This window comes from Syngnathus leptorhynchus, chromosome 15, assembly GCF_054491065.1.
Source record: "Syngnathus leptorhynchus isolate UIUO chromosome 15, UIUO_Slep, whole genome shotgun sequence".
NCBI lineage: Eukaryota > Metazoa > Chordata > Actinopteri > Syngnathiformes > Syngnathidae > Syngnathus > Syngnathus leptorhynchus.
In genome coordinates this window covers 2,839,986-2,862,984 of record NC_141209.1, presented here as the reverse complement: position 1 = coordinate 2,862,984, position 22,999 = coordinate 2,839,986, and the positions used below count along the sequence as shown (strand labels likewise).

At 46.8% G+C, this 22,999-nt stretch overlaps 2 protein-coding genes across 4 annotated transcripts; both read left to right on the top strand.

Moving 5' to 3' along the window:
- Window positions 1–739: 739 nt before the first annotated feature.
- galnt16 (UDP-N-acetyl-alpha-D-galactosamine:polypeptide N-acetylgalactosaminyltransferase 16) lies at window positions 740–9,006 on the top strand. Its single transcript, XM_085931536.1, has 15 exons — window positions 740–955; window positions 2,069–2,241; window positions 2,516–2,614; window positions 2,692–2,759; window positions 4,068–4,133; window positions 4,542–4,663; window positions 5,222–5,309; window positions 5,488–5,572; window positions 5,747–5,850; window positions 6,247–6,373; window positions 6,447–6,539; window positions 6,764–6,847; window positions 7,554–7,680; window positions 7,745–7,861; window positions 8,528–9,006. The coding sequence occupies exons 1-15, from the start codon at window positions 764–766 to the stop codon at window positions 8,669–8,671; spliced, it is 1,689 nt and encodes a 562-aa protein (XP_085787662.1). The 5' UTR covers window positions 740–763; the 3' UTR covers window positions 8,672–9,006.
- A 311-nt stretch (window positions 9,007–9,317) lies between these two features.
- On the top strand, window positions 9,318–22,978 carry numb (NUMB endocytic adaptor protein). 3 transcript variants are annotated; one of them, XM_085931530.1, is made up of 11 exons: window positions 9,320–9,514; window positions 14,064–14,200; window positions 16,562–16,636; window positions 18,485–18,517; window positions 18,933–19,007; window positions 19,110–19,250; window positions 19,317–19,521; window positions 19,618–19,914; window positions 19,983–20,126; window positions 20,588–20,767; window positions 20,880–22,978. In XM_085931530.1, the coding sequence occupies exons 2-11, from the start codon at window positions 14,075–14,077 to the stop codon at window positions 21,560–21,562; spliced, it is 1,959 nt and encodes a 652-aa protein (XP_085787656.1). In that variant the 5' UTR covers window positions 9,320–9,514; window positions 14,064–14,074; the 3' UTR covers window positions 21,563–22,978. The 3 variants fall into 3 exon arrangements, with proteins under 3 accessions (XP_085787657.1, XP_085787658.1, XP_085787656.1); XM_085931531.1 differs by lacking the exon at window positions 18,485–18,517 and having other exon boundaries at window positions 9,318–9,514; XM_085931532.1 differs by lacking the exon at window positions 20,588–20,767 and having other exon boundaries at window positions 9,319–9,514.
- Window positions 22,979–22,999: the final 21 nt, after the last annotated feature.

Below are 22,999 nucleotides of genomic sequence, written 5' to 3'. Positions count from 1 at the left end.
CTGCCTGTTTAATCCTCATGTGCAGACAACCTCTTTGTCCTTTGCAATTGGCCGCCGAATCCAGATAAATCATCAGCATTTGTTTTTATTTATTTCATAATTGGAAGTGATAAATCAGGAGATAAAGTGTTCCACTGACATGAGTTCATCTGCTGTGTGGAAAGATGTAATCCAGTCACCAGACACTTCATGAGATACGCCTGACAAGGGAAAAAAAAAAAAACATTTCGAAATGTCTGCAAGACACAATACGACTGGAGCAATATTATTCTTGTATCATTATGTTCGTGACACAATATCGGGCATTTTTGCAATGGATTATCAATACCCCTGAATTAATTGTAGATAATTTGTGATACATGATTAATTTATACAATTCACGCAGAAGTAATAAACACACAATTCATATCATAGATTGCCAACATCAAGACGCCAAGACATTATGTGTTGCGCAATAAAGAACCTCGACACGGTCCAGACTTTTGAAATCGTATCGGTCGGCGCTAGGACCGCGTAACCCTCCATCCTACCCAGCCGTCCATCCAGGGCAAGGGAGGCAGCGAGCGTCCTCCACCTCCTCCTTCTTCTCCTTCTCCTTTCTTCTTCATCGCCATCGACGCTCCTCTCTCTTCCTCTCTCTTCTCGAGTTGGTGTTGCGGTACGCCCGCCTCGTCGGCAGCAGGGCCCCGGAGCGCCCCCCCCCCCAACCCCCCACCGCGCCGCGCCCCCTTCGCCCAGGTCCGTTCCTGCGTATGGGCTCACCATGCGCAGGATTCGGGCCAACGCCATCGCGATCCTAACCGTCGCCTGGATCCTGGGCACCTTCTACTACCTGTGGCAGGACAGCAAGCCGGCGTCGGCTGCGGCGGCGTCTGCACCCTCGTCAGCTGGGAATCACCACCAGGGAGGTGGGCGGTTGGAGATCCGCCGGGACGACAGGACCATCCCGCTTATAGTGAGTCAGTGCGTTATTGGCATTATGCTGCGGGAAGGTGTGCGCTGAATACATGATGGTGCTGATGATTTATTTGTATTTTTATTTATTTTTTGATGGCGGTGCCTGCATGTGCACGGTGGTGGTGGCGGCTCCGGCAAGCACCTGCATAAGAGGCTTTCCCTAAGTCTTGGAGCTCCCTGCCCGCTTGGCTGGTGTTATGTTGTGGCGTTGCGGTGGGCGCCTCTCGGGTTGCACGCAGGGTCAGCTGGTGGATTGTTTAGCCGCCGTGTCGCGTTGCATTCAAGTCTCCGTGAATGCACCTTCGACCCTTGGTAGGGGAAAAATAAAAGTCAAAAAAATGCTACAAGAGGAGATGCACCCATGTATTTCTATTTGTCATATATTTTGTAATGGACCCGATTGATACGGATTTTCTTGATGCCGATTACGATAGTTGTTCATGAATTGCCAAATTGCTGATTGTGAAACGAGTTGATTTGAGTTTAGGATAGAAAACGAATGGTTGAATGCAGTGGCGGCGCTAAGTGGTGGCTCGGGCTCTCTGGCCACCCCACATCTCAGGTAAAAATCGGGGAAAACATATGTGAATTGCCGAAATTGCCGAAACGTGAGTAAGCGAGGTTCAATCACCGTGCGAATGCTCAGAGCCGTTTGGAATGTGTGCAAAAAAACCTTATGCAACCATAGCTGCCCTTTGGAAGGCCAGCGTTTTCTTTACTCTGCACCGCCGAGGTCCTTCACCTTTGTCACTACCATGACAAATCCGTCATCCATCCATCCTAAAAATAAGTCTCGTCGACGCTCTCGGGCTTTCTTCATCGCCGTACGTCCCTTAACGAGTCTGATTTCAAGCTGGATCATTTTCAAAGCTAAATTCCACTCCCCCCCAAAAACATTGTGTTGAAAGGTCCAAGCATTTTTTTTTTTTTTGGGCAGGTTCCACCAATGACACATGTCCATGAATCACATCTTCTTTTTTTTTTCGTTTAGCTTATAAACAGCTGCAGGATATACCCGTTGGGATCGACTGCACACATTTTTATCTTCCATTCGGGTTGTGGTGGCTTTATTGAAAGCTTTTCTTCACGTCTGTGTATTTGCCATGATCAGGTGAGCCAGCCCCCACATGGCGACCTTCTGCTGGGAGGCCTGGATGAGAACAAATACCTGGACGCCAAGCAGCCCAAAGTCGGAGACGACCCGTACAGGGAGCACGCCTTCAACCTCATCGAGAGCCATCGTCTGGGAGCGCAGCGACCTCTCAGGGACACCAGACACTACAGGTAATTAACACATTTAATCATCAAAATCCCTTAAAAATCATCTGTCCGTTTTTTTTTTTTTGGGACGCTGGCGCTGAACTACATTTTGTAGCCACAGCTGCCCTGCGGCAGACTGACAGAAATGTGTCTGCCTACTAAATATTTTCTCATCGCCGTGGCGACAGAAACCCAGGCAACAGCCATGCTAATTGGATGACATCTATTCGGGATGAACTTGATCCTATTGTAAATGATGTTGAATTCAAAAACGATGAATGAATTGAATCCTCCTCAGGTGCGCGGCGTTAAACTATGACGTGGACCTTCCGTCCACCAGCGTCATCATCACCTTCCACAACGAGGCCCGCTCGACACTGTTACGCACCGTCAAAAGGTAATAGCGCTCGCTAGCGTTTAGCATTAGACACAACCAAATTGGTTCGCCGACATTTAATCCTCGATTCTTTTTAGCGTCCTGATGCGGAGTCCTCCGCAACTCATTCACGAAATCATCCTGATTGACGACTTCAGCGCCGACGGTGAGTTTGAAGCTAATCCCGCTAGACTTCAGCTCAGTGAGCACTAGGGAAGGCATTATTATAGAATGGAATTCTTATATTTATTATTATGCCTGCCGAGCTTTATGTTTAATGTCTTTATTTATGGAAAATCTAATAAATAAGAACATCAATTTGCAAAGACCAATACTGCAAGCCACTATGGAAGAAAGTTAGCGTGTAGCGCTTAGCATGTACATTATGAGGGCAGGGCAAGGTATGTCCTGGATGGAGGCCTGGTGATTAAGTGGAGACCTAACAGGATTATCCAGTTGCCTCATCTTTTTTTTTCCCCTTCCACTGCTCACATCTCATCAACATCAGCTCAGCTACCAGCTCGACCTGTCCTTGATGCAAATTGGAAGCAACAACAACAGTAGCAACTATTGTCATGATCTCGCTATTTTGGCTGGATTATTTTTTCCAAATAAAGCCAGCAAGACATAGACAATTGTGTTTAAACGTGTATTTGGCCGTGTCAGCTCTCAGCGTGTGTGCTTGTAACTCAGCTGCACACTCGGCGAGCGTGCAGAGGCCATTAGCGAGCGTGTCAACCATTAGCTCATGTTCAACGACCGCAGAGAGGAATAATTAGCACAGTGTCGTGATCCGTCCACCGGGCAATGAGAGCGAGCTCGTTACGCTGTTGATTAACTCCAGCAACACTTGGCTTAATGCTTCAAGTATCATTACAGATTACTGAGTCACTTAGTTGTGAAACTCTTCTTTGTTTATGATGTATGTGTGTATAATTCTGCCCCCTGGTGGCCATTTGGGATTCTTTACGGTTCATACATCGGTGTGTGATATAAAACGTACTATATTGAAAAAAAAAAAAAAGCGTGTATATCTCATTTAGTCAGTGAGGATTACAAATGTGGAAGGATGTATTGCTAGCGGGGAAGTGAGGACATACCCACAATGCATCAGCTGCGTCACTCTCACGCTCTTAATGTTAAGCTGCTCCGAGCTGCTGTGAGTGTGTCTGTTCTTATGCCCGAACAAAAAACAAAACAAAAAAAATCTCATTTTGTAAGTGAAGCATTTTTAAAATGAGATTTTTTAAAAACAATTCTCAAACTCGTTTCCAAACCAAAATGACAACCTAATTTTATATTGCCAAATCCGACCGGTTTAAAAAAAAAAAAAAATCTAGAGTGCAACAACTGAGCCAAAATGTTTTGGGGTTTTTTTTCAAAACAAGATGGAAGACTGTTTGTACATGTTTAAGTGGTGTTCGATCCAGTGTGTGTGTGTGGGCCGCCATGACAATCTGTTTGTCTTCTTCAGCCGACGACTGCCAGCTGCTCGCTCAGATCCCCAAAGTCCACTGCTTGAGAAACAGCCGGAGAGAGGGTAAGTGTGTGTGTGTGTGTGTGTGTGTAATTAATCGAAAGCATCGTTGTCAGTGATGATACGAAAAAGGTGGCGAAAGGTGTCAGAACTCCTCCCGCTGTAACGTGCAACAAACAAGAGGAGACGGCATGTCAGCACGTGTTAGCGCGTGTTAGCGCGCGTTAGCGCTGCCGGAGGCCTCGGCGCTGTACTAACACACACACACACACACACATCACATCACGAGCCTAACATTCCGAAGCGGACAGTACGTTTTGGCTGAGCTTTTTTTAAAATGTCTTTTGACATCTCCACAAAGTTTTCACACTCTCAAGGTGCTAACCAACATCGTTTGGAGTCAATGATTTTTTGTCACCTATGTCAAAATCAAAACGTGAAATTTGTCTGAGAGAAAATCGTGCTCCTCAGGACTTATCCGATCCCGTGTACGAGGAGCCAACGCGGCCTCGGCCCCCATCTTGACTTTCTTGGACAGCCACTGCGAGGTCAACACCGATTGGCTGCAACCCATGATCCAACGTGTCAAGGAGGTACACACAAACACACACATGGAATTAGGCTGTGGTGTATTTTATTGTGTTGTGAAGGCGGCATGTTGTTTCTTTTCCGTCTTTCTGTAATGCAGAAGAAAGATTCCCACCAATCGGATTAGGCAAGCCGCCAGGGAACGCCATTTCCCTCAGCACACACACACACACACAGTTATTGAAGGGACTGTTGTCAGATGGAAAACATCCCGAGGGGAGGATTTTTTTTTTTTTTTTTTTGTGGGTCCTCTTATGATAGACATGTTGTTAAATGAAATTAAAAAGATATAATAATTATAATTGATCTGGTTTTGGAATAATAATAATGAGAAAAATGATTTCTGGTACCAAATGATGACGTTCAGAACTTTCCCATGTCAATCTATTCCCCTTGACGCGTTTCGCTTTTGAAAAGGGAATGTTAACGAGAAGCAGAGCGCCGCATGTCATCCGCGTCAAACACAAATTTCGAACAATAGCACAGGCGGAGGCCTAAAGTACAGACGGGTGCGCTGGGTCCAAATATTAGGAACAGCTATTTAAGCGCCCATGTTGTTGCAGGACCATACGCGAGTGGTCAGCCCCATCATCGATGTCATCAGCCTGGACAACTTTGCTTACTTGGCAGCGTCGGCCGATTTGAGAGGAGGTGAGAGAATACGTTGAAATCCCCCCAAACGCGATAAGAGAACAGATGCGAGTACAGCTGGCGAGGAGGAGGAAGAAGAGGGGGAAGCCCCCCCCCCTATCCCGCATCCTCCCTCCCGTGACACCCAGATGATCAATTAAAAGGATAGCATAACGTTTGTTTGTGTGTTTCTCGCTAGGATTCGACTGGAGTCTCCATTTTAAATGGGAGCAGATTCCACTTGAGCAGAAAATGGCCAGGAGTGACCCCACGCAGCCAATCAGGTCAAATGGGGTCATTGTTGGAAGCTAAATGTTTACTCTTGTGTTTCCAAACATGCTTAGTGGAAAAAAAAAATGATTTTGTCAAAAACAACATGGGCGGGTTCCGGGTTGATTTCACTCATTCACTACCAAGGCAATAGCAGTTATTAATTATTATTATGATTATTTTTGAAGGACCCCGGTGATTGCGGGTGGCATCTTTGCGATGGACAAGAGTTGGTTCAACCATCTTGGACAATACGACACCCACATGGACATTTGGGGTGGGGAGAACTTTGGTGAGATACCAGCCCTTTTTTTTTTTTTCCTCATTTACTTTCTTTTGTTTTTACAGATTGTATTTGAATGTAAATAAATTAGTTATAATTACAAAAAAATATATATTTTCCTCCCATCTATTTTGCAGCCAAGTAGTTGATTCTCCCCGCCAACAAGAAAACCTTTGAGAGCGTAACATAACCAGCTCAACACATTTTTTAAAATGACATCATCTGGACGCATTCCCGACACTCTTGGACTTGACATTATCCCACAGTGCAAAAAAAAAAATCTTGTTCTTGCCATTTGTGTGACGCTGGAGCATTCAATAAAGCGCAGTGACACGTTTCAAATGTCCATTTGATGATGATGATGAGGAGGAGGATGAAGAATATTCTTCTTCTTATCATGGACAGAGTTGTCGTTCCGCGTATGGATGTGCGGCGGCAGCCTGGAGATTTTGCCGTGCAGTCGCGTGGGTCACGTGTTCCGGAAGCGACACCCGTACGACTTCCCAGAAGGCAACGCTCTCACCTACATCAAGTGAGTTCATGTCGGAAGAATTTGCAGTGCTTCACTTTTGAAAAAATAAAAAAATTCCGACCTGTGTATATAGGAACACACGGCGGGCCGCCGAGGTGTGGATGGACGAGTACAAGCAGTACTACTACTCGGCTAGGCCCTCGGCGCAGGGCAAAGCTTTTGGCAGGTTTGTACAAAAAAATATATATATATTTTGCTGACATTCAATAAAAGATTTTCACTCATTCACTGCCAATGACGGCTATAGACGTCAAATATTAATTTGAACTGGGCTGGCACTAAATGTAATATTTATCATATCTATGTTTCTTTGGAAAGTTTTGAGACAAAAAAAAAAAATGTGTTTAACAATTTCGTACCTAACAAAATGTCCGCCGTTTCCCCGTGCAGCATAACTGACCGTGTGACGCTGCGACGGAAGCTCAACTGCAAACATTTCCGCTGGTACATGGAGAATGTTTACCCTGAGCTAAGGTACCTTTATTCTCTTCATAATTCCTCCAAATTCATGTTGGTTTTCTCCAAACTTCTTTAATAATTGCTTTTCATGAGTGTGTTTAGCTGTGACGCACGCTGGGAATCACCGTCGCACAATTCCCTCGCGGACGCACACATTGGATCAATTAAGTCGAGAGGCCAAAATAGTGAATCACCAAAAAGATAAACTCAGGGGGTGCCAGGTTGTAAATTTAATTTCCCCCCCCTCCACCTTGGCATGTCAAGCAAGAATAAACACACACGTGGTGTCATGGCACCCTGAATCACAAAGGATCAAGTTAATGATTCATGCTGGAATATATCGGCAGCTCGGCTTTTATTCACAAATTGAATTTTACAAATGTAATTAAGGGTAGATGAAACCGTGGTGAAATAATATACACTGAGGAATTCAATTCAAGATATAAAATTCAATTATAAATAAAATGATGAATAAAATAAATTGAATACAGAGGCGGCTCTAGAGTGGGGGGGGGGGGGGGATAAGGGGCGTCTGCCCTCCCTACCCCTTAACATCTTGCCTGGAATAATTGAGCAGTATTTTATATAATCATACCGAATAGCTGAATTATGACTACAATTCTGAACTCAAGTATGAATTCCAATAAATCCAACCTTAAATGATCCGCCGAAGCAGTGGCGCTCGATTAGAATACTGACCAGCCTAAATCCTTCACTCAAGGGTTCCCGAGCAGGAGGCCGTGTCCAGCATTCTCAGACAGGGAACCCTGTGCCTGGAGACCCGCGGGACGGACGGACTCGGCCTGTCGGAGTGCAAGGTGGTCAGAGGCAGCAGACCGCAAGCGCAGGTCAGGGCTTGGACATTGAGGGACCGGCTGGGGGCGGGGCTTAAACTCCAGGCTTGGGTTTCAGAGGTGGGAGTTAATTGAGCCGCTGATCCGCCAGCACGACCTTTGCTTGGCCATCACGCTCTTCACTGCGGGGTCAAAGGTCACCATGGAGCCCTGCAATGCCAAAGAGCCTCGACAGGTCAGTGCATCAACGCGAGGTTTGGGTTTCAAACAAAAACATTTGAGTTTCAAATCCGGATTCAAGCAAAGATCATCCATCTTTCATCGATGGCATTTTTTACGCACTCGTCTACATATGCGTCCAATTTAAAGTGACAAGGATATAAAAGTCAGAATCAATCAAAGATTGATTCCCTTTGAATAGAAAATACACAGAAGACAAGATGTGATTTCAAAGACTTTGAATGCAACGCTTTGGGTTTCCTCTCAATCATCTTAATGGATTTAACGTCAGTGTGGAATGAACATGAAATGGCTGCCGTGAGTGCAGCTCGGTCATCGGCGTTCATCGTGACCTTGCGCCCCCCCGCACCGTGTCTTTCCACGCGGACCCGTGTTTGCCTGGTGATTTACAACTCTGAGAGCAGAGTCACAATTAAGTGGAAGCACATGTGGGATGCCGCCACTCGCGTCCTCCTTCATTCGTTGGCGGCCATTTTTGGCTCCACGTGGAAGAATCTTGGATTTGTTTTTGTTAGCAGGTTTCAAATTAGGGTTTGAAGTGTAATGTTTGAGCGACATTGCTTTTTTTTTTTTTTTTTTTTTTGCAATGAAATTTACAAATTCAATTCAAGATTTTAAATGGCTGGAACTGATTCATGGCATTTTATATTTTTCTCTTCAGAAATGGAAGCCCAAAGGCTCGGCCCTGCAGCACACAGTCAGTGGCTTGTGTCTGGATAGTCAGAGCCCGCCCGGGCCGCCTGTCATCGCTCAGTGTCGCCCCCTGGTGGCCAGCCAGGCCTGGGAGCCTCAGATCATCAACTGAAGGACCAAAGGAAGGTTCCCAAAACAGAAGGATTGTCTTGGCCTTGCTTCTAGAGCAGTGTAGGATGCTCCATCTTTAAAGGAGGCTGCAGCTCTTTTAACCTAAACTTGTTATTTGTTTTTTACATGTATATGTTAATAAGAGGGGCATAAAGCTTTGGTTGGGTGATGTTTTTTTTTTATTTATTGTTCGGCATGTTTGCACCTAGAGAATGTTTTTTTTCCTGCTTCCTGTTCTGTCATCATGCCGCAAAAATACTCAAAAGTGTACATTTGCTTGATATTTTGTTGAATGTGTGTGAATGTGTAAAGTCGACTGACAAATAAAATGTTGTAACAAAGAAAGCTGTCTAATTTTATACACATCATGAAAATTTCCCATGGTCATTTTCCCTCTTCGCTCATTGGTTCGGATAAATTAAGTGGTCCCTGTCGGTGAAGTTTGGTCCATTGCCATTACTGCACCAAGCGGTGATGCGATTGCGCGTCAAATGCACTAGAGGGCGGTATAGCTTTACATACACGTGTGTGAACTGTTTTCACAGGCACATCAAGTTCGATTCCAGGTTTGCTCCCTTACCTGTCCATCACCTTGCAACCTCCGTTTTCAGCCAATGGGAGGGCAAGAGGGCGGTGCGTTGCTAGGGAGTAGGTTTGGTTGAGCTGCTCACTCGCAGCCATTCAGCGGCAGTGGCCGAAGCCATTGGGCTGCGTGACTCTTTCGCAGGTCTTTCTGTGGAATTTGAATTATTTTCCTCGGAGGGGGTCGACACGCGCGGCTCCGCGGCGGGGAGGGGGCGGAATACGTGACGGCATACCGTCTGGCACGGCCTGGTGGTCACAGGTAAGGTGTATTTCTACCCTCCCTCTCTTTTGCTCTCGCTGTCTCTTCAATTAGCTCGCTAGCCCGTCGAGCTAAGCTTGTGTTTTCCCGATGCGGCTACGTTAGCTCCACTCCAAACCTCTAATAACAAACGACGCCACACATTTGGCTTTCAGACTCGCCCGTATGACAAACTCAACCATCTGATTTGACTTTTAAAATCTCCAAGTGGTTTGAAGGTGATTGTGTATTGCCGCACAGTTTGCCCCAAGTCATCTACCTGGATGAGGTGAGCTTTTTAATGGGGCAGAAATGAAGAAGTGAAGGCTTATCACCTGATTTCCGGGTTGTGTGACGTCACTACTAGCCGTGCGTGAAGGGGTAGTTGTAGTATCTTGTGTGTTTTGAAAGTGTGTTGTGTGTACGTGAGTGTGTGTCTGTTTAGATATAAATTGATGTGCCAGTACATTTGCGTTTATATATAAACAATAAACTGCGTAATATTATGTATACAGTTTTTTTTATATGTATATTGATGTGTGTGTCACTGCTGTGTGTAGATGTTGAGGTTTATAAATACAAGATCTATTTGTGTGGCTGCCGGTGAGCCAGCGTCATCTAAATAGGTGAAAACAATCAGCATAAAGGGAGAGGCTCGATGGTTGGTAGCACATGTTGAACGCTGCCCGAGCTGTGATGCAACACAGGTTGATAAACTCGCTGTGCAACAGCAGTGAAGCAATCAGAAGGCCTCACTTTTGACCCTGTCTGAAATGTCGCTGCTTGAATATCGATACTTTTGATACTTCACTTTTGGTCACTGTAGCTACCATGTTCAAATTTCATCTGCTGCACACAAACATTGAAAGTGCAGCTGAACTGAGCCTATTTTGGTCCGGCGGCGTCCAATCGGGGTCATCTTGATTGTAAAACTCTGTTGGCCGCGCTTCCGAGCAGCTCAGAATAGGCCGCTCTGAGCACTTCTCTTCTTTCTGCTCAGATTTCAATACAAGTTCATCAAGCAGGAGAACGCATCGACGTTGCAGGTGCCAGAGTCCAACTCCGAACGCGCCGCTTTCGAACGCATTGGCGGGTTCCCGTTGTTTGTGGACTTTTTTTTTGGACGGTACTCGTTTCGAGAAAGCCAGTCAGCAGAAGAGGGTGCATCGTTTTTATGAGCGCCCATTTGGGACTTTTATCTTTAGCTCTTAATTAGGCCCAAGGGGCTTTGAGCTCCTCTTATGTCGCCGCTAGTTAAATCTGTGAGGCGTGTGTGTGTGTGTGTATGCTTTTCAGAGTGTGTGCAAAAGGAGGCCGAGGCGTCTCTCCTTTTGGGTCCTCGGCAAGCCCCCCTACATGGAACGACACCGGAGCCCTCATCATGCTTTATTCATACCCGCCAATCTGTAATTAAGACGACTCGGTCAGCTCGCAAGGGACGTCGGGTTCGTTAGGCAATTGGCAGCTTCACGGTTGTTGTTCCCTTCTGTGTTTTTTGTGTTACCGGGCCACTTGTTGCGTGGGAACGCAGTGATTATAGAATGATGTATCTTTTAATGACCGAGGTTACGCTGCCGTCGCCCACAGCTCACGCCGAGACACTCGCGTCACCAAAGCAGTCTCTTAAAGACTTTGCTTGGCAGCAGAGCAAAGAGGCGGCGTGTTTGGCCCGTGACAGTGTTGAACAATGACCTCGCTGTGCCCACTGTCCGGTTGTCCGCCTTCGAGGCGCATTACAGCAAGAGGCATCACCGGCTTCTTGCTCGGCGAGGCGTGTTGATGAGCGGGCCCGGTGCCTGCCGGTCTCCGAACCGTTCCTGCCCACCGGGGCCCCGGGGGCGGCCATTCTTCTTCGTTAATTGGCGGGCCGGCTTGTGGTAGAACAAAGGTGACCTTGCAGATTGTGCCGTCCTGGTGGTTTTCCAAACCGTCCCCTCCTCGGGCTTGGATTTTTTTTTTTTTTTTGAATTTCACGGCGCTTTTGAGCGAAGATAAGACAGTCCTTTGCTCTCAGTGGAATTTCCTCCATGTTGCACTCGGGAGTAAAACGTGGCTCGGCCAGGTAGCGCTGGCGGCCTGGCGTAAATCTGCTGCAGCGTTTAAATTCCCCAAACGTCGTCCTTTTGACAAATAGCCCGGCCGGGATCAGAGCAGAGCTCAACTACGTGAACGGCATTCCTGACATACATGAGCGAGCGGCACAACAGCTGCACTCCATACATCTCTTACAACAACAACAACAACAAAAAAATCCCTCCTCTTCCACGTTCATCCATGCAATCGTTTTGACGTCGTGACGAGTTTGCGGAGATTCAAATGACAGTCGCAATGTGTGTGTATTCATGAGTCTTTGCCAGGTCAGGAAGGGGGGGGGGGTGGAGTTTGCAAGTCTGTTCGCTCAGCGTGAATTTCCTGTTCTACCATCTTCTCATCACTCCCGCTGCTTAGACAGATAATGCACGCAGGCCTTGTTTTCCGCCGCGTCATCTCTGCCTTTGACACGCTGGCCGCAACGTCTTCCGGCAAAGACACCCCCCCGAAAAAAATAGCTTTATCAGAGCTAAAACAGTTCATTCATATCGTCTCGAAAGATGGCTACTCTCCGAGACACGATTTTAACCTCGAATGCTGACGCATGGAAGTTAAATTGTGTCAGTCTCCCTCCCGCTCGCCCATTCACGTGCGCCGATGAGTCACTTTTTAGAGCCCCTGTGCTAGTCAGCGATCTAACCTGGATCGTAAACCTTTGTCTCGCATGGCCGTTCGTTCTGAGAGATTCTATAAAATGCGCTCGGGCCGGCGCGGCTTCAATAGATCACGTATTAACCGCACTTTACCTGGTCAATATGTAACCGTGGCTCCGTTTCCTCTGGGTCAGTGCTAAGCTAACGGAGCAGAGAGAGAGAGAGTTTTTGGCCAGAGGCCTTGAGAGGCAGAATATAAATTTTCTAGCACCATTTTGAAGTATTTCAATTTTATATTAACTCGTGTCAGAATTCACGAGATGTACTTTGTCCCCAGTCGGAGTGACAACACAGCGGCGGTCCAAATCCCCCGCTGCCCTTTGCCTGGAGTGTCACTGCGGGAAACTGTAATCAATTTGTGCACGCCACGCAGATTACAGAGCGAAGAAATACACGACGACAAGAAGATTGATATGTGGATTGTGTCTTGTCGCCCAGAAAAGAAAAAAAGAAAGAAACATGGCCGGCCAAGACCGTAACCTCGTGATCTTGCACTCATCCCTGGCATTCTTACGCCAGGATTAATCAGCCTTCCGTTCCTAGAGAGATTATTCAAATAGTCTTACATCCAGAATTGGAAATGAAAATATTGCCGTTACAAATATTGATACTTTTGTCTAATTTTTCAGTTAAAAAAACAATCAATTTCGAAAGAAATGTGAAGTAGTCAGATCTTCCCCTATTAATTAAACACTAAGCCTAAGCTGAAACTCTTTATCACAATTTATCTCAGTTTCATCATTTTTTTTTTCCCCCATCCGGTGTGACTAAACAGGTCCTCCCGCCGCATGGCCGACAGCCAAAGCGCCTCAAGCGGTTCATTCCTATCCACCTGCCAAGGCCGACGTTCCCACACACACAATCTTTTTTTTTTTTTTTTTTGTCCTCCTGCATGTCTTCATTTTTCCACAGAACTAGAGCGCACATTGCACTATCATCCAGTTTCTAGCAGACATACTTAGAAGTGTCGGCGTGCGGTATTTTTAAGTGCAGCGGCTCGCAAACTGAGCCCGGCACGTTGGCAGCTCGTCAGCGCCGCCGCCGCACAAAGCGCTAATACGATACGACCCAAATAACCGTGTCACGAGGGAGCCATCTTGTTTACAAACACCGGACTGTAACATGTGCCCGTACCCGCCGCATGACTTCCCTTTGCAGCGATAGTTTCGAATTCCCCGTTTCAACCCAATAGCACCATTTGGTCTGTCGAGACCGTTAGTCCGCTGTCCAACCTTGGAATTACGATGTTTGATGTGTTTGTGCGTCAAGGCCGAACGCTCTATTGTCCCGAGCTCCAATGTGGTCCGAGCAGATAAGAGCGAGCGCCTCACCTCAAGCACTCTCCAAATGACCACAGCCCGGGCCGGTAAAATCAGTTTCACGATACAAAGAGACTCGTCGGGTCGTTTACTACCAAGTGTGGACGCAGACAGTCGGATCGCCCCGGATTAAAAGAGCTCTTTAATCTCATCGGATCCCCCGTGCGCTCCAAAAGTAAGCGGCGGGAATGCTACGGCTCGCCGACTTCTGCTCCTTCGGTTACGAGTCGCCGAGCCGGACGTGAGCCGGTCCTTCAAAGATGGCCGCACCTCTCACTTCTCGTTTGGATCAGCGGCTTTTTAATTGGCTCTCTTTGGTGCCCGCTAATCTCCCGGCAAACTTGAGATGACAATCACGTCGAGCGCTCCTTCTCAAACGAAAAAAACAAAGATGAGTTATATGAGCCTTAACACGGCTGTCCCATCTCGCAACTAATATGAATCGACTCCAAATCATAATCGTGATTCATTCCGTTGCTAAGCGTCCGATTTTGTGACCTCCTGCAGGGAACGCCGCCATGAACAAGCTACGGCAGAGTTTCCGGCGGAAGAAGGACATCTACGTGCCCGAGTCCAGCCGGCCGCACCAGTGGCAGACGGATGAGGAGACGGTCCGCAGCGGCAAATGCAGCTTTGCGGTCAAGGTGACACTCGCTCACACACAAATTCCCGCTTCGGCCGGAAGCGATGCTTTTCGGCTGGAGGACGTAACGTGTGATTAATGGCGAGCCTTCAGAAACGTTGCGTTGTGTAAGCGCACGACAATGATGCGATTGTCCTGTTTTTGTTTGACTTGATGAATGCAGGCTTGCAGCTAAAAGGGGGAAAACAAAATGTTTTTAATTTTTATTTTTTTGTGCTGTTCTCTTTGCTCATGTTGTTGTCTCAGTCAGTGAAGGAGTTTGTTCAGAATTAAAAAATATATATATTTTAGTGTTATCGTTTATATAATATTTCGTAAATATAATAAAAGCTTTAACATGAAAATATGTAGTTAGACTTAGAAATAAAATCTAATACATTTATTCTATTTTATTTAGATGTTTTTTTTAATTCTTGAAGAACTATATAAAAACGTCAGACTTTTTGTAATTGCTACATTAGTTTCCATTTATTTTTCTCAAAATTTTATTTCAATTACCAGAGATTTATATTACATTTTGTTTCTTCATGATGACACTTATTGCCGAAAGACACGCCAGAATAAATTACTCTTACTTTCTGTTGAAGAAAAATTCATTTAATTTAGCAAGCGCTCCTCATTAGTCTCGTAACCCTCACAGGTGAACGGACGGGCGTGGACGGTGAGCGCCGACTATTTCGGCAACAAAATTGTCTTGGTCAAACAGGACCGCATGAACTCGCTTCTTCTCAACGCCACGGAAATGAAATCTGGCACGTCAGAAACCACAAAATAGACAATACAACGCGTGACTCACAACGAGAAAGTGAAGCAGGTCGCTTTGAACCTCAAGAAAAGAAATGAAAATGTCAAATTTTACATTTTCTTTTCAGTCACGCTGAGACGCTGAGTGTGTGTCTGTGTGTGTGTTGGGGTCGGAATAGTCGCAGCGGAATCATCTCCCGACTGCCGCACCGAAGTGGGAAGAAAAAAGTGTTTCATGCGTCACAGTCACGCTGACACTCGCTCGACATCTCGCTCGCCGTCCGAGGCCATTAAGAAAAATGTCTTTCGTCGAAAGCCATTCCAAGTCAATTGCTTTTAATTGCTCATCTGCTCAAATCAACTGTTCCCAGGGGAACGGAAATCGGAATCCATTCGTGACTATTTCGTAGAATCAAACCGCGCGGCAGGTTTTTTTTTTAATAAATTGCCCACTCCGGGCTGACTGCCAAGTGGAACCGATACCGGACAGACTCGGCATTGTTGCATTTATCGGGCTTCCTGGGAGCGCTTAAAGTTCTTGAAAATGCTCAAACATGCTTTCATATTGCTTGAAAAGCTCTTTGATGACTTTTATTCATTGTGCCCTACTTGCCAGAAATGTCTGCATTTTAATTCGTTCCTTTGTAGGTCGTCAGTTTATTGACGGTTAGTTGCTTAGTTTGTTTGCCATATTTGTTCTCTGGTTGGTTGTCACGCGTGGAACCTGTCTTTTACTTGCCAGCAATCCCTTCACGTGATAAATGTGAAAGAAACCGTGACTCACCAGTTCTACAAATAGCGCAGACGGGGCAGGTTGGTCCGACACGGGTCTGCGTCACTCGTCGTGTATCTGCGAGGAAAGGGTATGGACTTCCTCTCGGCTCACACAATGGCTTCTAGCCTTCCCCGAGTGACACACACCAAAAATAGTCTCTTTTATTTTGTGTGTGTGTGTGTGTGTGTGTGTGTGTTTTTGCTCAGCTGGATTGTTGGTTATTTTAGCTCGTTCGCAAATATTTGACATCAGGCGCAGAATTTAGTCCCAGATCCAGATAAATGAGTCTATCTAGGAATATTCCCCATGTTTACTTTCACTTGTGAAAATCTGAGACGAAGCAGGCCAAGTGACCCAACGGATTTAGCAGATGTAGCTGCGGTTAAAAAAAAAACTGCAACCTTTACGAGCGGAGTGGAACAGACAGCGCACGTCACGATGTATTAGGCGCGTTCTTCCGAGTGCGGAGATTTCCGACCATGATGCAAAAGAGAATATTGCCTTTTAATCTGGGATTAGGATTAATCATATTTTTTTGGGGCGGAGAACACAAGATGAGACGGCGTGTTCTTTTACCTATTGTGCTCAGGCCAGTCTGCCGACTTCCGGTCGCGGCGAGAAATGGTTCTGAACTGCGAATGACCTCGCGATTGTATTTAATGATCCGTATAAATCATCAGCGCCAAGATGCCCGGTGGCCATACGGCACTCACTCAAATAACCAACCTCGTGGTACACTTTCATTATCGTGACCTTATTTAATCTCTCTCTGTGTGCCTTGGGATTTTTTTTTTTTTTTTTATGCACCATCACTCACTTGGGTGTGTGTTTGTTTTCCCGCAGTACTTGGGACACGTGGAGGTGGAAGAGTCGCGAGGCATGCACATCTGCGAGGAAGCCGTCAAGCGGCTCAAGACGGTAGGTTTTCCAACCCGGGAAAAAAAAAAAATCCCGCCTTTGTCTCCAGGTTTCCTTTTCCTGGGGTTTCCCGCTTTGAGAGGCTGTTTTTCGTCAACTCGCGAGATGCTCCAACATTCCGAGTGTCTTTTCCTCGCTCCGCCCGCCGCATTCATTCTATAGGGGGGGGGGAAGGGCTCGGTCCAGATCCTTGACCTCGGTTCTTTAAAGGGACAGCGGCGCACATAAACGTCCGTAACTGTCAGAGCGCAAACACGAAGTCGTGTAGCCCGAAGAGATCCTGTGCGTGCGTGCCAGCGAGTAACACACACACACACACACACACTGGCAGGCATATGATTTCTACCCAAGATTAACCCGTGACGCTTGATGAGGTCACTCGGACCCGAGGCCACACGCCTCGGCGTCGTTTGACAACGCGGAGCCTCCCGTCCTCCGGCGCCCACTGACCGTCTCGCTGCCCTCAACCTAATGACATTTTCTTTGGCTCGCGCTGGGGGCCTCGAAGCGCAGCAGCGGATGAACTGTACAGGCGTGACATTTGCATTGTGCGTTTGTGTGTGTTGTGTTGTGTGTAACTGAGGCCATTACAGTTATTGCCACTATTACCCGTTTAAAAATAAGAGGCATGTATTCAGAGGAGGTGTTGGCGAATGCGTAATTCTATCATCCTGGTTGGTGCGCTAATAGGCTAATATGCTAACAGTCCTTAAATCACTGCTTATCCTGCGAGCTGGCCTCCCAACGACTCCATTGTATTCCCCGGAGCGCCGGTACGGTTCTCACGACTCGGCGTTCTGAGACTGATGCTCTGATGTCACTTCCCGGACTTGGTTTGTAATTAGGGTTCACGTTTGGAGAAGCTAAATTTGGTCCTCGCTCCGAACTCGCAATTTGATCAAATCATTTTCAGAATCTTAAACGGTTTACTTTGCCTCTCAAATCTCCACTTTCCTTTCCAACTTTCATACCTTAGAAAACAAAACAAAAAAAGCACAGAGAGATTGTATTGCTTTTTTTTTTTTTTTTGTCGGTGTCATATATTTGTTTGTCTTTTGAAGCAGGATTAATTGTGCCGTTGCCATGCTGAAACGCTTCAATTCAACCGCCCCGTCCCCCCCCCCCGTCCTCCTCTCCTCTGAATCATTTTCCCACCCTCAGCTTTGCTAACCCGTCCCCATCGTCGACCTGCATGCGCCACTAACGAAACTGACTTGTCGACTAACGTGCTAACTCATGCGTTCAACCGTCTCCGGCCCGGCCGGCGTGTAACAGGAGCAGAGTGGCACGCCTTTCCACGGCTTACCGGCGGGGGCACAAGGAGGGAGGAGACGGGAGGGGCGGGGGAAAGGGGGATTAAGAGCAAAGACTAGCCTGCATCTGGTTTCTTTTTCGGCAGCCTCAACTTGACCTCTTCCCCCCCTCCAAATCAGATTCACACCCCTTTTGTCTTAAGAGTCCAACTCAGTCTATCTGGTCTCTAATAAAACGGCACAAACACCTTTATCGTCACAACTGGTTAGGTTGGTTTCATTTTTTTAGCGCTGTGTTGAGGCGCCATTTTTGAAAACCTCCTGTTTTTTTTGTCTTTTTTTGGGGTAATTGAGAAATGTGTGCATTAACTGGGTGTGTGTGGGGAGGGGTGTACTGTATGGAGTGTTACTAACACTGACCACGATTAGTATCCAATCAGTATCGCCCATAAATGGTTAATCAATAATAAAACAACCCAATCAACCCCCCCCTCCCTTCCCCTCATACGATTCTTCCACTGTCATACTTTTGTCCACCCCGATCCCTCTCACCTGCCCCGTTTATTTGTTTTGTTTTTTTAAAACAACCTTCCAGGACAGGAAATTCTTCAAAGGATTCTTTTCCAAAGTAAGTTCCAGTCCGAGTGTTTTTCCCACTTTTTTTTCACTCTGTCACGTTTAACAAGTCACCCTTTTTTGAAGGCCAGATCACGCACACAAACACACACGTTTAACTTCAATGCATGTGCCTGAGCAAGTGGGCAAGGGTTTAGATAAAGATGGGGCACTATATTGTTTGTGTGTGAGTGACGTTAACACCTCCTTCCTTATCAATGAAGTGGAATCAATTGTGTGAATGAGTGTCTATTACACATTGCTGTTTTAACCACCAGGGGGCAGCCGAGTACCAACGTTTTTTGTTCCTCTCCTTCTGTTTGGCTTGAATGGCACTGCAACTTTATGATGGACCAGCAAGCTGTTTTTCTGTTGATTGAAATGTTTCTTCTCGTTGTTTTTTTTTTTTTTTTTTTTACTTTACTCAGGCTGGGAAGAAGGCAGTGCGAGCAGTGCTATGGGTGTCGGCGGACGGTCTCCGCGTGGTTGATGACAAAACTAAGGTAAGGAAACACTGCGCAATGTCGATTATTATAACTGGGGGGGGGGGAACAGCCATTATTTTTACTGAGCAAATTTAAGTTGATGAAGCTTCTTTTCCACAGGACCTGATTCTCGACCAGACCATTGAAAAGGTGTCATTCTGCGCGCCGGACCGGAACTTCGAGAGAGCCTTTTCTTACATCTGCCGGGACGGGACGACCCGCCGCTGGATCTGCCACTGCTTCATGGCCGTCAAAGACTCTGTGAGAACCCGAGGAAGAAAAAAGTCAACAAAGACTCAAACGTGACCGCCGATGCCGTATGTTTAGGGAGAGCGGCTCAGTCACGCCGTGGGCTGCGCCTTTGCCGCCTGCCTGGAACGCAAGCAGAAGCGGGAGAAGGAGTGCGGCGTCACGGCCACGTTTGACGCCAACCGGACCACCTTCACCCGCGAGGGCTCCTTCCGGGTCACCACGGCCACAGAGGCGGCCGAACGGGAGGAAGTCATGAGGCAGCTGCAGGACTCTAAAAAAAGTAAGAAACTTTTGTGACTCTTGGGAAATGTTCCATTTTAAGCTCTCAAATAATCACAAAGCTCAAAAAGACGTCATTCATGTCGATCCTCGACAGGCGAGAGCGACGCAAAGGCCGCGGGCAACTCGTCCTGCGGTGGCGGCGTGATCAACGTCTCCGCCGTTCAGTCGGGAAACTCTCCGTCGCCCACGTCCTCGCCGCCCCTCTCGCTGGGCACCCTGGGCATCCCCCGCCCACAAGCCCACGCCGAGGTGATGGCCAGGCAGGGCTCGTTCCGCGGCTTCCCGGTGCTCAGCCAAAAGACGTCGCCCTTCAAGCGCCAGCTGTCGCTGCGCATGAACGAGCTACCCTCCACCGTGCAGCGCAAGTCGGACTTCCCCATCAGGAACGCGGGTGAGACGAGGAATTAAGGCCACACGTACGTGGACACACACTAATTGATGTTATTCCCCCCCATGCAGTACCCGAGGTGGAAGGAGAGAACGACAGCATAAGCGCGCTGTGTACTCAGATCACCACGGCGTTCAGCGGACCTCCCGAGGACCCCTTTTCCTCAGCGCCTATGCCCAAAGCGCTCGCCTCGCCACAGTCGCCCGCAGCGCCAGGTAACCATCCCATCATGAAGTTTTATAATAAAAAAAATACACAAAGTAAAATAAATACCCAATATGGTAAAAAAAAAAAATTTAGACAGAACAAATGATTAAATATTAGATGAAAATATTTAATATCTGATAATAAAGAAGAATATACAAATAGATGAAAAGGCACAAAAATAATACTCAAGTGAAGTAAAGAAATGAATGAACTATACCGAGATGTTATGAAATCTCACCGTGAGCTCAGCTTTCTTCCGTTATGTTTGGCAGCAGCGTAACTTGCATCTGACACCGTCTTTGCTTTGTGACTTTAGTAAAGCGATCCCTTCTGATGGTGAATGCAAAGCTTTCACATTTTTTTAGATCCGCCGCGTATGTGCTTATTTTCTTGCACACTCGATTGCACGCCTGGCATGTCTAACATGAAGCCATCCTCTTCTTCCTTCCCTTTGTCCTCATGCTCTTAGTCAACGGCTCTGCCGCTATCGCCTCCTTTTCCGCTCATCCTCACTCCCATCCTCTTCCTCCTCCCTCCCTTCCTACCGCTGCCGCTCCGAGCTCAACAGCGTTGGCCCCCGCTCTGCCCGCTCGAGACACTAACCCCTGGGCCAAGACCCCCGCTGGGGTCCCGGCCCCTTCCACGGCGGGTAAGAGGATGTTTTTGAAATATTAACTCAATACAAATGTTGTAAATAGGCTGAGAACAAATTTATTGACTCTCTTGAACAATGTCACTTTTTCTTTTTTCTGTCCAAACAGGAGGTGATTGGTCGTCGTCCACTCCCGTCATCATCGCCCCGCCGACGTCTTCTCCGGCGTTGTCCTCGCACAAGCGCACCCCCTCCGAAGCAGAAAAATGGCTGGAGGAGGTTTCCAAGTCTGTCCGGGCTCCTCCGGCCAAGCCCATCCTGGCGGCGGCACCACAGCCCGCCCTGCCCTTTGTGGCCCCCGTGGCACCCTCACCCCCGATGGCGTACGTGCCCCTGTTGCCCCCGCGCCAGACTGCTTTCCACTCCATGTCCAACGGGCTGTCCTTCCCACAGCCCAGCGTGCCCGTGGTGGGCATCACCCCCTCACAAATGGTAGCCAATGTCTTTGGATCGGTCGCCCAACCCTATCCCGCCCCGGCGCCCGTAGCGCCCCCGAGTGTTGTCATCCCGGGCCCCTTCATCAAGCCCCCGCCATCGCCCGCCACCGCTAGCCCTGCCCGCGCGCACCCCGCCAACGGAGGCGGCAGCTTCAACGGGGCGAACAATTGGGCTACTCCGCCCCACCTGCCCGCCACCTCTTCGCCGGCTAACGCCGCCTCGCAAGAGCCACAGGAAGATGCCTTTGAGGCCCAGTGGGTGGCGCTGGAGGGGCGCTCGCACCAACGTACCACGCCGTCGCCCACCAACCCCTTTTCCACCGAGCTGCATAAAACTTTTGAGATCCAGCTTTGATGACTGTGCCTGAGGAAAGGGTAGGAAGGGAAAATCTCCAAAGGGGAATGGCGGTGGCGGGGAAATGGGGGTAGAGCCGGAGCGTTGTCATCTAAGACCCCACTTCCAAAAAAAAAAAAAAAAATCCCTGCTCCTGTTCTCCATCAGCATTCTCTGTGCTCGTTTGATCGTCCTGTGGAACTCCACTTTTCCTACCACCGCCGCCACTCTGTAAACCGCTTCTTACCCGCTCAACTCTCAACCACCTCATGCCCACCAACCTCACCCAACTGGAAGAATAAAGCAAGACAATGCCAAAATGTTTATTTTTATGCATTAAGTATATTTTAAATAGCTACGGATTTCAACCGTCATCTTGCCAAAGGCACGAATTATATATTAGGGATGTGCATCTCTCCAATAAAACAAAAAAACACAATTTGGTATGTATCCCAATACATCTGGTGCGATACAATTCATTTACGGTTCAAGTGTGACGATTTGATTCGGTCCGATTCAGTGGGATTACGAATCGACTCGATGCATGCGGTACTGCTGAATTCGAGAAAGTATGATGTCATGACTGTCATTTTACGAAATGAACGGACTTAGTGATTGTAAATGTGGTATTTCCTTCCAATATATCTCTACAAAGGTGATTTCTATCATATCTCAATATATTTTAAAATGGAACAATTCGGTTGGATTTAATGCACTCACCTTTTAAATCAAAACTGTTTTTTCGATTCCGATTGTTTTTTGCCACACCCCTAATATGTATATTTACTGTATATATGTACACATATATTACATATGTAATATGTGTTACATATGTGTATATTATACATATGTATATTTTAACTACATATATAAATATATATAAAGTATCACACACAGCAGTGCTAATTTTTAATGTGATGTAAAGAGATTTTGTGAAGGGACAGCTGCTTTACTGTGTTATTTTTATTTTGCATATTCTATTTTATTTTTAGTCTTGGTGGTCGACTGTAAATACTGCAGTAACAATCAACAAGGACCTAGCAACAACGGCAGCAATGATCGGCAATATTTTTATTCTTTAGTATGCGTGTTTTTGGGATGTGTCTTTTTTTTTTGTTTTCTCCAAACGTAGTGGATTCCTCATGTTTTGCTTTTGCACAAGCACTAATAACATGAGATGGATTGGATCTCCTCCATCAGCCCACTGCGTAAAGAGTTACAGGGAGATGACAACTGAAACGTTTTCCATTATTTCCTGGCTGTCGTAGTTTTTTTTTTTATTATTATTATTATTATTTTGAAATCAAAACCTGTGAATATAATCTTTTGTCTGATCTATTTTTCCATTTTGTAATTATTTCACGACTTTATTCCACTCGTCTGGAGAAATGTTGAAGTTAAAATTAAAAGGTTGATTAAATGATGGTGGCAGAGAAATGTGTTCTTGCTTGTCATTAT